At 39.9% G+C, this 12456-nt stretch overlaps 1 protein-coding gene across 3 annotated transcripts in view; it reads left to right on the top strand.

Moving 5' to 3' along the window:
• The first annotated feature begins 228 nt into the window (after nt 1–228).
• The window catches only part of EIF4E (eukaryotic translation initiation factor 4E), a 53846-nt gene continuing 41618 nt past the window's right edge, over nt 229–12456 (top strand). The window contains exons 1-2 of one of the 3 annotated variants that reach the window (XM_025873489.2): nt 229–420; nt 1393–1439. In XM_025873489.2, the coding sequence (XP_025729274.1) occupies nt 1422–1439 (18 nt within the window). In that variant the 5' untranslated portion in view covers nt 229–420; nt 1393–1421. Of the gene's footprint in view, nt 421–554; nt 1440–12456 lie in introns of those variants that run through there. The other 2 variants (XM_025873490.2, XM_073892009.1) reach the window with 2 other exon arrangements.

Raw genomic sequence — 12456 nt, 5'->3', positions numbered from 1 at the left:
AGGTTTATCTCCATTTGTTTTATTAACAACCAAACTCTGCAGAGTAACACGGTCTTAAGAAAGAACATCAGAGTATCTCAGAGGAAAAGGAAATGTAAGATGCTAGTGTGGGGATAAATTTCTAACTGCCAGTGATTGTTGTGAATATAACAATATATTCCTGACATAAAGCCTCTGTTGAAGGTAGCTACAGTAATAAAGAAAAAAGTCATCTTAAAACTTTAAAATTTAAATTCCTTGGTGTACATGATAATGTAGCAAAAGTAAACAGAAAAAAAAATTAAAACATTGTTTAAAAAAACATCAGGGGAAGCAGCTTATCCTTAGGGAGGCACAAGCTTGCCTTATTATTAAGCACTTATAGAGTCCGATGCATTTTCAAAGCTGGTTACAATCATTACCACAGCACACCCTTGTGAGGTAAGTGTATTATCATCTGTGGTTCATAAATGAAAAAGCTGAGGCACTGAATGATTAAGTCACTCGCCTAAGGAGAATGAGTCAACGTCAAGAGTCATAGTTGACCGACCTAACTTCTGACGATCAGTCCAGGGCTTAGTCAGCGGGGCCCGGAGTGGCTTCCCTGGCTGGCACCTGGACTTAGGCTATTTCTGTTCTCGTTAAGCTGAGTAGGGGAACCGAGAGGGCAGAACTTTCAAATAATTTTTACTTCTACTCAAGATTTAGCCCTGAGGTCTTAATCTCAGGATTTGGGACAGGAAAAGCTGTCGGGTGCATTCCCCCTCCCCCAACCTATGGCAAGTGGGTACTGCGGGCGGTTCCGCCACCCCTTTCGCAGTGATGGCTATGAGTGACCACCAGCGTTAGCAGAGCCGGGAGACTGGGGAGGGTTGATTGCTTTAAACAAGGACTCTCTATCGCCGCCTCTTTCTGAAAGCAAGAGAAAATGGTGGGAAGTCAAACAAAATTTAAATAAACAACTTGTCCTAGGACCTCAACTAAGCAAATGAAGCCTCATTGTGCATGCTGAGCCTGCAGTTCCCAACTTTCCGGGGAAGATGGGAGGACAGGGCAACAAAGGGCGCAGCAGGCATGCCTGGCGGTAAACGCGACAGCAGCTAACCAGGCGGAAGAGCACGGAACTGAAAACCACCGTCCGGCACGCTAGGGTCCGCCGCCGAGAACTGCGCACCTTACCCACCAACCACGCGACCGTCCTTTTTTTTTTTTTAACTTCTTTGCCCTTAAAAAAAGAGAGAGGGAGAGAGACAGTGAGCGAGAGAGACTCCACTTCCCAGAAGCCTCTTGTTACCCACGCAGCCGCAGTCTTGCGCAGGCGCCGCCGGGGCCAAACGGACACGTCCGTCACGTGGACAGTAGCCGGCCAATCCGGTTTGAATCTCTTTTTTTTCCTCTCACCCCCCCCTTCAGGAGCGGTTGTGCGATCAGATCGATCTAAGATGGCGACTGTGGAACCGGTGAGTATTGCCTTTGGCCCCCACCCCCACCGGTCCCCGCGCTCCGTCTCCCTTCGGACTGGGGGACTCCGCGGGACGGCGTTCCCGGCGCGCACGCTACCCCTTGCTGCCCCCTCCCCCTTTTCTTGGGCCTGACCTCTCCGCGGGCAACTGGGGGCGCCCCGGAGGCTGGCCGCGGCGGCGTGTAGCGCACACGTTCTGGTGGGGGCCCGAGAGCTGGGGGAAGGGGGTGGGGGAGGGGCGGCACGGCGCCTCCTGCAGATCCGCGAGGTGGTCTGCTAGGGTGGAGGGTGATCGGGGCCCTGGGCTTGGTGTGTGGGGTTTGTGTCTTCGGGATAGAAGGGCGCAGGACTGGCTCCGAGCGGGCGCCGGGATCCGCAGGGAGGGTGGGCGGCGAGCCGGCCTGGAATGAGTTGGAGGAGGGAGCCCCGGGGTAGCTTTTCCGTCCCTACTTCCCTCCCGAGCTCCAGCCTGGGGGTTCGTGTGCGAGGCGCGCGCGGGTCTTCTTTAGACCGGTGGGCCAGGGAGCCGGTGGGCGCGCGTTGCCGGAGGGTGGGTTGGGCGAGAGTGGTGCCGCGGCACGCGAGGAGAAGCTTCGACCTCGCCGAGGGGAGCCGAGAGGGGCAAGCGCATGTTACTCCAGCGCGCCCGAGAGTTGCTGGGGTTGGCGGCAGGGGAGCGAGAAAGGTTTGGGGTGGGGAGGAGAACCTCGTGTTGCGCGGTGGAGCTCTCAGAGTAGGATGAAGGGTGGTGGTGGTGAGAAAGGGGGATCACATTGTCCTCTCCCCTCCATGCTTGATATTGGGCTGTCATGGAGGAGGGAAGGGGGAGGAGCAAGGCCTACTGATCGCTGCTGCTGGTCTGGTTGCCGGCCGGACCTGCTGCATTTCACACGCGCCTGTCTTCCATTCATTCATCCTTTTCCGCGCAGTGCGCACGTCTCAAGAGAATGCGGATGGGTCTTGATCCATCTGTTCTTCGGCGCGTTTATCGTCTGAAAGATTTCTAAGACACAGTTTACTGGAAATAGGAACTTAACTTTTTAAAATTAGTTTTCTGTTTATTTTTCCTTTACCTGTTCTGCCTCTTTCCTTTCAGTTTAGGCACCATGTTAAACTTAGTGGAAGCAAGCCGATCCCAGAACAGTAATTTGGTAGTTACCGCCCAAAGGAGAGGAGATCTTTGTCATAGTTTGGTTTTGCCGGCACTGGCTCACTGAAACTTACAGGCCTGTGTTGCTGTTTTAGGAATGTCACATCTAAGTGAAATTGTTTTAGAGGCATAATGGAGTATTTTAACAACTGAAGACCTTGGAACCAATTCTAGACCTTGGTTGCCAGATATTTTTGTGTATCTTTAATGATAGTTTGTGATTTTGATAATGTCTTAACCAATTTGTTTTAACTTTTTAGAAACTTTTATAGCTAGCTCAAAAATTAGTCATGGACGGTTTGTAGACTACAAAAAGACTTATTTTTCATTACATTGGTGTGAACTGTCCTTATCTTGTTGCCGGAATTTAAGGCAGCTCTTCACTTTGGTTACTTGTTTTTTATTGGTACCAGTTTTCATTTATGTTCTGCAAAACTGTCTCTTAATTTGCTGATACAGTTAACTGACTTTAGAACATTAATGTTACATAAATAAAAAGGTAAAGGATGAATATGAAAATACTCCCTTTTAACAAGTTCCCATGTCAACTTTTTACTGGATCTGCTCTCCTCCCTACTGTGCCAGTATCATTAAAAAGCATTACAGCGGGTCATAGGGGCAAGGCTAAAACCTCTAAGCTGCGAAATAATGATGTATTCTGTGAAGTTTCAATAACATTTAGGTCCTTTGGATTTTGTAAAGCTATGCAGTTTTCTTTCAACCGCACAGAACAGAACTACAAAGTGTTGAAGGACTATTTTGAGTCAGTAAATATTTATAGCCTCTGTTTAGGAGGTTAAATCAAATGTTCTTTAGGATACAAAGTTATACAAAATGTGATTCTGTACCTTGTTCAATGTAAACTCTTAAGGAGCTTAATTCCCAGTGATGTGGTGGGTGATACAGTATAGTATTCATTCTAGTGCTGACCCAGGGAAACTTGGATACTGGATTTAAATTTGGGTAGTAGGGAACCTAAAAACCTAGAGTGTGTGAAAGTGGAAGGCCAGTAGTAGTTTGAGGATGTATGTAAAATACATTGACGTGTTCATTTTTAGCGAGAATGGCAAATTTTTTGCACTTTTAATGCACCCTTTTCACAGGTTAGTCTTTTAGAATTCTTTGACGATTTAAACAGCAGCTGATTAGTATTGATTGTAGTTGAGGTATTCCTGCTGAAGCCTACAGAAGCCTTATTTATATTTGTTCATTGCTATTTCAGCTAGCTTGTGAGTTTCCTTATTGCTTTTCTGTAGGGTATAATCATAAGCACTTACAGAATCATGGCTTTTCCTGCTTGTCCCACCTTTCATAGGTATTTGGGGAATTTTTATCTATGGAAATTACATAAAATATCAGTCATTTTCAGTTCGGTATTTGATTTTTTCAAGTGTGTGTAAGAGATCAGTTACTTTAAGATATGGCTTACAAATACCAAATTTGTTGAGAAGCTTGATAGGGCAAATTAAAGGAAGCATTTTACCTCTTTATAGGTAATATGGCAGATTTTGAACATTGGGATAAACAGTGCTTTTCTGTTATTCTCTTGGCATTTGAGCTGTGGCTAGGTCAAAATTAGACTTTGTGGCTAGATAAAATTAGACTTAATATTAGTAGTGACGATGGCAAGGCAGTTTCCCCAGGCCATCTTGCTTCCAGTGGCAAAACGTTTCTTTGTAACTTTATCTTCATTCTGCGTTCTTCATTATTGGGCTGTTTTTTGACTTGTAGGTCTTTTTAAGGTAAGGGGTTTTTTTGTTTTTTTTTGTTGTTGTTTAAACTGAAGGTATACAGTTTTATTTGTTTTTACATTGTATTTCTTGGATTTTTAAAGCTACATTAATTGCTAACTGGAATCAACTTGGACAGTCTGCTGATCAAATGTTTCCATTTTTACCCTTTAGAAACATGTTTTGTACTGCAAAGAGCTTATTAAAAGTGAATAAGGCTTATATATTGACAGATATGTTGTATATAATTTAAAGGCTGTTTTTGGCTAATCAGAGACTGTTGATTGACAAGCAGACCTTGCAAATTAGTATGTTTTTGCCTTAATGAAAGAACCCAGTACATGTATCAAAGTTCATTCATAAACCAAATAAATTTGGTTCTGGTGTTTATATTTTCAAGTTTCATTTCATTTTATACTTTGAATTAATACTATGCATCATCATTTGACTCATCCAATTTAGAAAGCAGTCCTAGTTTATACACTGAAGTTGCAGAGAATATAGTATTAAATGAATTAGGTAAGCTTAATTCAGTTTGGACAGCAAATTCTAGGCAATATTTAAAATATGTTGTTCAATTTATATAAGGTTAAAAATGTAGTGGAGTACCTGGATGTAACAAGGAACTTGTGAGATGGTTATTTTAGCAATGGTAATTACTTTTCCTTCTCTGCTACTACTGGAAATATTCTTGCTCTTCTGGTACCTATGAGTTTTTCCATCTATGTTATAGAGACTTCTTAGAGAAGTGGAAAAGAGCATGGGGTATAGTCTAATTTTAATATCTGTGTCACCCTGACTGAAATTTCTAAGTCTAGCTGAGAAAATGGGAATAAGATATCTTACAATGATTTTGATTTTCAAATTCAGTATTCAGAGATGACAGTTTGTCCATTATGAAAAACTAGGTATACCAAGTTAATAGTCCATGAGTGTGTTGCATGCAGGTGTATTCATGCATACTCATGTATACTCATCTTTTCCTCTCTTTGATAAGAAGTTCACATAGCTGCTTTTTGATTATCAATCCTTAGTCATTGGCAAGAAATGCAAAGCTTATGCTCTGCAATCCTCTGATACTCTTCCCACTCCTATCCCTATCATAAAAATCACTAGTGTTCCTTCAGAAGTTCCTGTTTGTGTCTGGAGAAAAAAGAAAGGATCACTTTTGACTTTCAGGTTCGTGGTCAGAAAATAAGTTTTTTTCCCCCTCTAGTTGGAACTTTTGATACATTATTCCATAGAAACAATGGGAAGCTGTAATATTGTCACATTGTTCAGTAAGTTTCTGTGGCATTAGGACAAATCTAACCAGCATTGACTTTCCAGGGATATGGATTTAGAGTTCTAAGCAATTGCCCTAAAAATGACCTTTAAGAGGCACCTGGGTGGCTCAGGTGGTTAAGCATCTGCCTTCGGCTCAGGTCATGGTCCCAGGGTGCTGGGATTGAGCCCTGCCCAGGGGGCCCCCTGCCCACTCCTCCCTCTCCCATCCCTCCCCTCCCTCCCCCGCCATGCTCTCTGGCTCTATTTCTCTGCCAAATAAATAAATTAAATCTAAAACAAGTGACCTTTAATCACAGCCTATTTGTAACAGTGATTTTTAATGTAGGCAGATCTTTATTTCTTACTAATTAACATATAGCACTTACGTATGTCAGGCACCACATTAAGTACTTTACATATATTAATTCATTTAATCCTACAGCAGCCCTATGAGGTAGGTATTATTATCTTTCATTCAGATGAGGAAACCGAGGCACAAAGAGATTAAGTAACCGTGTGACTAACTTGCTCAAGGTCACACAGCTAGTAAATGGTGGGGTGGAGTTCAAACTAAAGCAGCCAAATTCCAGAGGATGTGTTCTTAACCATGACGCTGTCTTTCCAATAGCCATGTAATGTGTTTTCCTTATGGGATTTGGGGAGATTAATTTGATAAACTTACTAGGTATTTTACTGCAGCTCTAAAAGAAAATGTGTGGACATTTTAGGCTCTTTTCTACTACAGTGATAAAGCCAAAGTACGGTAAGAAAATAGCACTGTGGTGTCTAAATTCAAGAACTAAACACGTTGTTACATATAAGGTTATATTTTAGAAACAGGTCCAGAACATTTTGGATAGATTTCTGAAGAAAGCAAATGGTCACTTCCCTTCTCCCCCTTCTCATTTGATTTTTGGACCTTGTCAAATCAAATGATTTGCCAATTAAAATATTTTCCTAGTAAAAACAGTGCAGTAAGTTTTTAAAAATTTGTGATTATGGAATTTATTCATAACTACCTTTGTACTGTTAGTAATTTTGGTGAAAGGTCTAAGAGTTAAGCAGTTGTTTTGAAAAAGTTTCAGTATAATATTGCTAGTCTTTTCTTTTTTTTCCAGGTGCATTGAGTGCATGTGGGGGATGGGTGGGGGAGAGGGAGAGAGAATCTCAAGCAGACTCCTCACTGAGCGCGGAGCCAGACCCGGCTTGATCTCATGAGATCATGACCTCAGCCTAAATCAGGAGTCAGTCGCTTAACCAGCTGAGGCACCCAAGTGCCCCTAATGTTGCTAGTCTTAAAAGCTCAGTTGTTTGAGGAAGATAGTAGTAAGACCATTTCTCTGAAACTCAAGGCTTTGCAGTAATTGTTAGAGCTAAAACGTATATTTGCATGTTTTTAGATAAATGTTTTAAACTTGTTACTATAAAATGCTGTACAGAAATTATAATCTTTCTGTGCTCTGCTTATTATAGTGACACTTAATAAGATTTTTATATTTATGTGAACTAATGTCAGTGTGGATTTTTTTTTAAGATTTTATTTATTTAGAGGGAGATAGCGCAAGTGGGGCCAGGGGCAGAGGGCGAGGGAGAGAATCTCAAGCAGACTCTGTGCTAAGCATGGGGCCTGATGTAGGATTGATCCCAGGACCCTGAGATCTTGACCTGAGCTGCAATCAAGAGTCGGACACTTAACTGACTGAGCCACCCAGGCGTCCCATATTAGTGTTTTTATGAAGAATTTTTATGGGGTTTTACATAGTCCTCTTAGGGCAACAGCTTATGCAGTTACAAAGTCTGATAACTTCCAAGTATTAACTAAGGAAAGAAAATGTAATATTTTAATGGAAAGATGAAACATTTTTCTTGTAGTTTTTCCCCCTAATTCTCTTAATATTTTGAGATAAATAATAGGTGGGAAATTCATATTTCAAGTAATTTTTTTTCCTGCCAAGCTTAGAACTCAAACCCAGGCCCTGGCCCCAAGCTGTGTCACTCTTCTGTTCAAAAAAAGAAACAAATTCAAGACTAAAAAGTCTTAACTCCTTATCTTCAGTAAAACTCCTCCCTTAAGCATAAAATTGCTGGATAGATCATCATTATGCACAAATAAATTAAATATAAAGCCCTATCTTTGAAGGGGCACCTGGGTGGCTCAGTTGGTTAAGGGGCAGACTCGATTTAGGCTCAGGTCGTGATCTCAGGGCCCTGGGCTTGAGCCCAGGGTCAGGCTCCATGCTCAGTAGGCAGTCTGCTTCTCTCGCTCCCTCTGCCCCTTCCCCCAAGCATGCACATGCCGTCTCTCTCCCTCTCTCCTCTCTCTCAAATAAACATTTAAAAAAAATTCCTATCTTTGAAAAGATGTACCAAATGACTTATGGGCTGTGGCATGGAGCAATACAGGTTTTTCTCTTTTTTTTTCTTATTCATTCATTTGAACTTGTACATTGTTTTTTTTAATAACGTTCGGGATTGTAAAATCTCTTGGATTTTGGTTTATAGATAATTTCCATTTAGCTTTTATTTTTTTTTCTCAATAACTTTTTTCTTGAATTAGTAATACATGCTCATGGTCCAAAATTCAGATAGATCCCTTTAGCAGTGAAGTCTATGGCCCCATTGTCAGAATAATGTTTTTAAATGCATTAAGTAAAATACTTAGGATTACAAAAGAAACTAATTATATTGAAGTACAGTAAGGATTAACTGAGTTAACATGCAGCATTAAGGATGCTACCCTTAAGGATGCTGCCTGGCACAGGCTCAGTCTTGTCTTTTTTTTTTTTTTTTTTTAAGATTTATCTATTTATTTTGTGGGGAGAGAGAGTGCACGCTAGCAAGCCCATGAGCAAGAGGGGCAGAGGGAGAGGGAGAGAGAATCTCAAGCAGACTACCTGCTGAGTGCCATGACCATGAGATCACAACCTGAGCTGAAACCAAGAAACCAAGAGTTGGATGCTCAACTGACTAAGTCACATAGGCGCCCCAGTCCTTTTTATTGTGAAAAACCTATTTCCTGTCTATCTTTTCCAGCCATCTAGTTCCCTTTTCCAATGCATCCATACTGTTAACCAGTTTGAGGATTCTTTTAGCTAAGGGCTGTACAAGAGAACTTTCTGTGATGGTGGAAATGTTCTATATTTGTGCTGTTCAGTACAGTAGCCACTAGCCCCACATGGCTTTTGAGCACTTGAATTGTGAGTGATTGAACCAAGGAAGTGAATTTTAAACTTCATTTAACTTTAATTTAAATGTCATTTTAATTAATTGAAATTTAATTTCATATGTTGCTAGTGGCTACCAAATTGGACAGTGTAGCTGTCTAGACCTATCTGGTGTAAGCATATGCATTTCAGAGGCAATTATTTGCTCTTGTATGGATAATCAGAATTGTCCTATAGCCTTTTTTGTGCTGTTTAAAAAAAATTTGTGAGTAGGCAGTACTTTATGTTGTTTGAAAATCAGATTTTGTGCGAAAGACTGTATAGTGAAGTCTGTATCTCAAGCTGATCCCATTCAGGTAGATCATTTCTAGAGACAACTAGCATTGTCACTTCTGTCTTTCCATAGAGATTTATGTATATATAGGCAACAAGGATGTATATTCTTTTTTTAAAAAATGTTAGTCAGCTGTATACATTAATCTGGCACGTTATGTTTTTCACTCAGTAATAGGTGTTTTAGAGCATTGCATATTAGCACATAAACCTTTCCCTTTTTTTTTCCTGATGGTATGTATTGCATGGTTTGGTCTTAAACATAGTTATTTCTATATTGTATTTCTATACATTTGGGTAATTTCCAACCATTTGCTAATTCAGTTTATGGTGAATAGCCTTCTAATACTCCATACATGAGGTAGTATAGCTGAAAGGTAAATGTTTTGCCAGTAAATTGAAAATTTAGAAACTACTGATTAGGTAAAACACTTTGGGACTATAGTTGGCTATCAGGCTATAATTTTTTTTAGAACTACACCTCTTTCTAATTGTGAAAAATTTATATAAAAAACATAAAAGATACACATGTGCATAAGTTTTAGAGTAATAAATTGATGACCTTTGTACTCATCACTTAAGACATCATCGTGTCTTTATGATGGCTTCAGCTTCCTCGAATCTCTACTAAAGCCCCACTCTTGGGGAAACCAGTGGGCAAGATCTTGAACATGTTCTGGGAAACAGGACTCCACAGTTGTTATCTGGCAGGTTATGGTGTGGGCCAGGCAAAGAACTTTCAGTTAGGAGAGTGGTTTGTGGTAGTAAGATGCTTTGTGTCTTTGTGTGTTGTTTTAAGTGTAGGTTAAAGCTGAACTCAGTTGGTGTGGAATTTGTAGCTGTTTCAGGGGGAAGGGCACAAAGGAGAAGAGAAAAGGAGCTTTGTTAACACAGGGTTAAGCTGAGTTAAGTAAAGATAAAAAAGTCTGAGCCAGACAAACCATGGCAATCAGTGTTTTGTTTTGTTTTGTTTTGTTTTGTTTTGTTTTGTTTTGTTTTGTTTTGTTTTAAGGGTAGAATAATAGGCATCTTGATCATTATAGCCATCAGATGAAGAATGTAGCCTGAATCACATTGGTCCAATCTGGATGTTGCTCTCTATATCTGGTGCACACCTGTCTTTGACTATGCTCTTGATTCCTTCTCATTTGACTTCCTTGGTATCCCTTGTTGTCTTACTTGGTTTCTTGTTTCATTTCAGTAGATCACATCTCCAGTAATATTTTGAGAAAAGATATATGAGAGTTAAAGATTTTTGAGACCTTGCCTATTAAACAATGTCATATCTGTAGTTTGGCTGGGTGTAGAATTCTTTTCTTCAGAATTTTAAAGTCATTATTTCAGGTCATCTTCTGTTGTGGCTGTTCAGTCAGATATTCTAATGGCTACTTTTCTTTTTTCTCTTCTTTGTGTGACCAGTTCTACTTCAACAGAGAAATTTTTTTTGTCCCCATTTCACAATGACATGCTCCACTGGGCTAGGTACTCATTGCATTTTTTTAACGTGGCAACTCCTATTCATCACTTTAGATTTATTTGTGATTTTCCCCTCTTTGAAACAGTTATTCAGATACTGGATCTCCTAGCATGGTTCTCTGATTTTTTTTTTTTTTTAAGTTTAAATCTTGCTTTCATTTTCTGGGAAATTTTATTTTCAAGGCTTTCTGTCATAATTTTAATTTCCAGATCTCTTCTCTATGTTCACTTTATAACTTCTATAATTGTGATGCAACATTTTAACTTTTTTTTTAAGATTTATTTATTTATTTGACAGAGACAGACACAGCAAGAGAGGGAACACAAGCAGGGGGAGTGGGAGAGGGAGAAGCAGGCCTCCCGCAGAGCAGGGAGCCCAATGCGGGGCTTGGCTCGATCCCAAGACCCTGGGATCATGACCTGAGCCAAAGCCGGACGCTTAACGACTGAGCCACCCAGGCGCCCCACATTTTAACCTTTTGAGGATATATAGCTACATATTTTTGAAGGCATTTTCTTTTCCCTGCCTCTTCCCTCCAAGTTGCTTATTTTCTTTTTTATTTTTGAACTCATGGCAGCAATCCTGTGAAGGTAGAGGGAGGAAATTGAGGGATCTAGTTATTTTTCAATAGCTGTCGCCATATTCTCTTTAATTTACCTCCTTCTTTCACTCTCAGTTCTAAAGGTGCTGCCAGCTTTTGAGACTTTCAGGATCTAGCTGTGTATATTGATTAGTGACCACTTGTCCGTCTATGTTCCAGCTCTTTTCTTTTTTTCCTTGCTCTTCCCATAGTTGTGGACCTAGAAAAAAATCTCTATTATCGTTTTAGTGGGATTTTGAGAAGGAACAAAATGAAAATCATTCATTTATTCAAACATTTGAGTACTGTACTATCATGTGCTGGACACTTCTGAGTGCTTAACCCAGCTCTCCTTTGAGCTTAAAGTTACTGAATTACTGAATAGCAAAAAAAGTAAAGAAGTAACACTTAGCATGATACTTAAAAAGTAACTTATTGTTGCATTCTGATCATAAAACACAGTATTACAGTTTTTCTGTAACTAGGTAAAAAGTACCAGGAATAATAAACCTAGCAAGTAATTTGCTGCTTTCCTGTACCCAGGTACCAGTGCCTTCAAGTGCCCAGAAATTATAAACCTAGTAAGTAATTTGCAGGATTTATAAATGAAAGCTATACAATTCTACTGAGGAATACAATGAAGGGCTTTAGTAAACAAAGTCATAATTTGCTTTTGGGAAATACTTGATATTGGGAAGATGTTAATTTTTCCTGAATTAATTCAGTATGTACTGAATCAAAATGCCAAAATCTTTGTAGTGGGCTGAGGTCCACAAACTGGCCTTAGGGCTGTTCTTGTGTGGCCTGCTAGCTAAGAATGTGTTTTGTATTTCAAAGGGTTGTAAAATAAAGCAGATTATAAGTGACAGAAAGATCACCAGCCTAAAATATTTACTCTCTGACCCCTTATAGAAAAAGTTTGCAAGCTCCTGCTTTATAAAATGATTGTAAAGTTTATTTGAAAGAATAAATAAATGAGAATTGGCAGTAAATTTTTGAAGAAGAAAAGGGGAATGGAGAATTTGCCCTACAATGAGAAAAAAAAATATTGAACAGTTAATTTTTTAAAACGTGGTATTGGTGTAAACGGGACTGACAGATCACTGAAACAGACTGCTCAGTCCAGTAGACTCAAGTATATATTCAGTTTCAGTATAATTTTGTTGTAATAAATTTGGAACATTTAGATCTGTGTGAAGAAAGTAAAAGTCATCTATAATTCCAACAACTAGGTTTTCCTTGGTAATATTTTGGTTTACTTATTTGTGGATTCTTTTCTTACCTCATCTCTTCTTTGTACCTCTTTTCTTTTCCA

The sequence above is a fragment of the Callorhinus ursinus genome, unplaced genomic scaffold (genome assembly GCF_003265705.2).
Source record: "Callorhinus ursinus isolate GAN/ISIS: 27379988/994484 unplaced genomic scaffold, GSC_fseal_2.0 scaffold4, whole genome shotgun sequence".
Taxonomy (NCBI): domain Eukaryota; kingdom Metazoa; phylum Chordata; class Mammalia; order Carnivora; family Otariidae; genus Callorhinus; species Callorhinus ursinus.
Note: the sequence above shows the minus strand (reverse complement) of the source record. Positions and strands in the feature narration are given on the sequence as shown.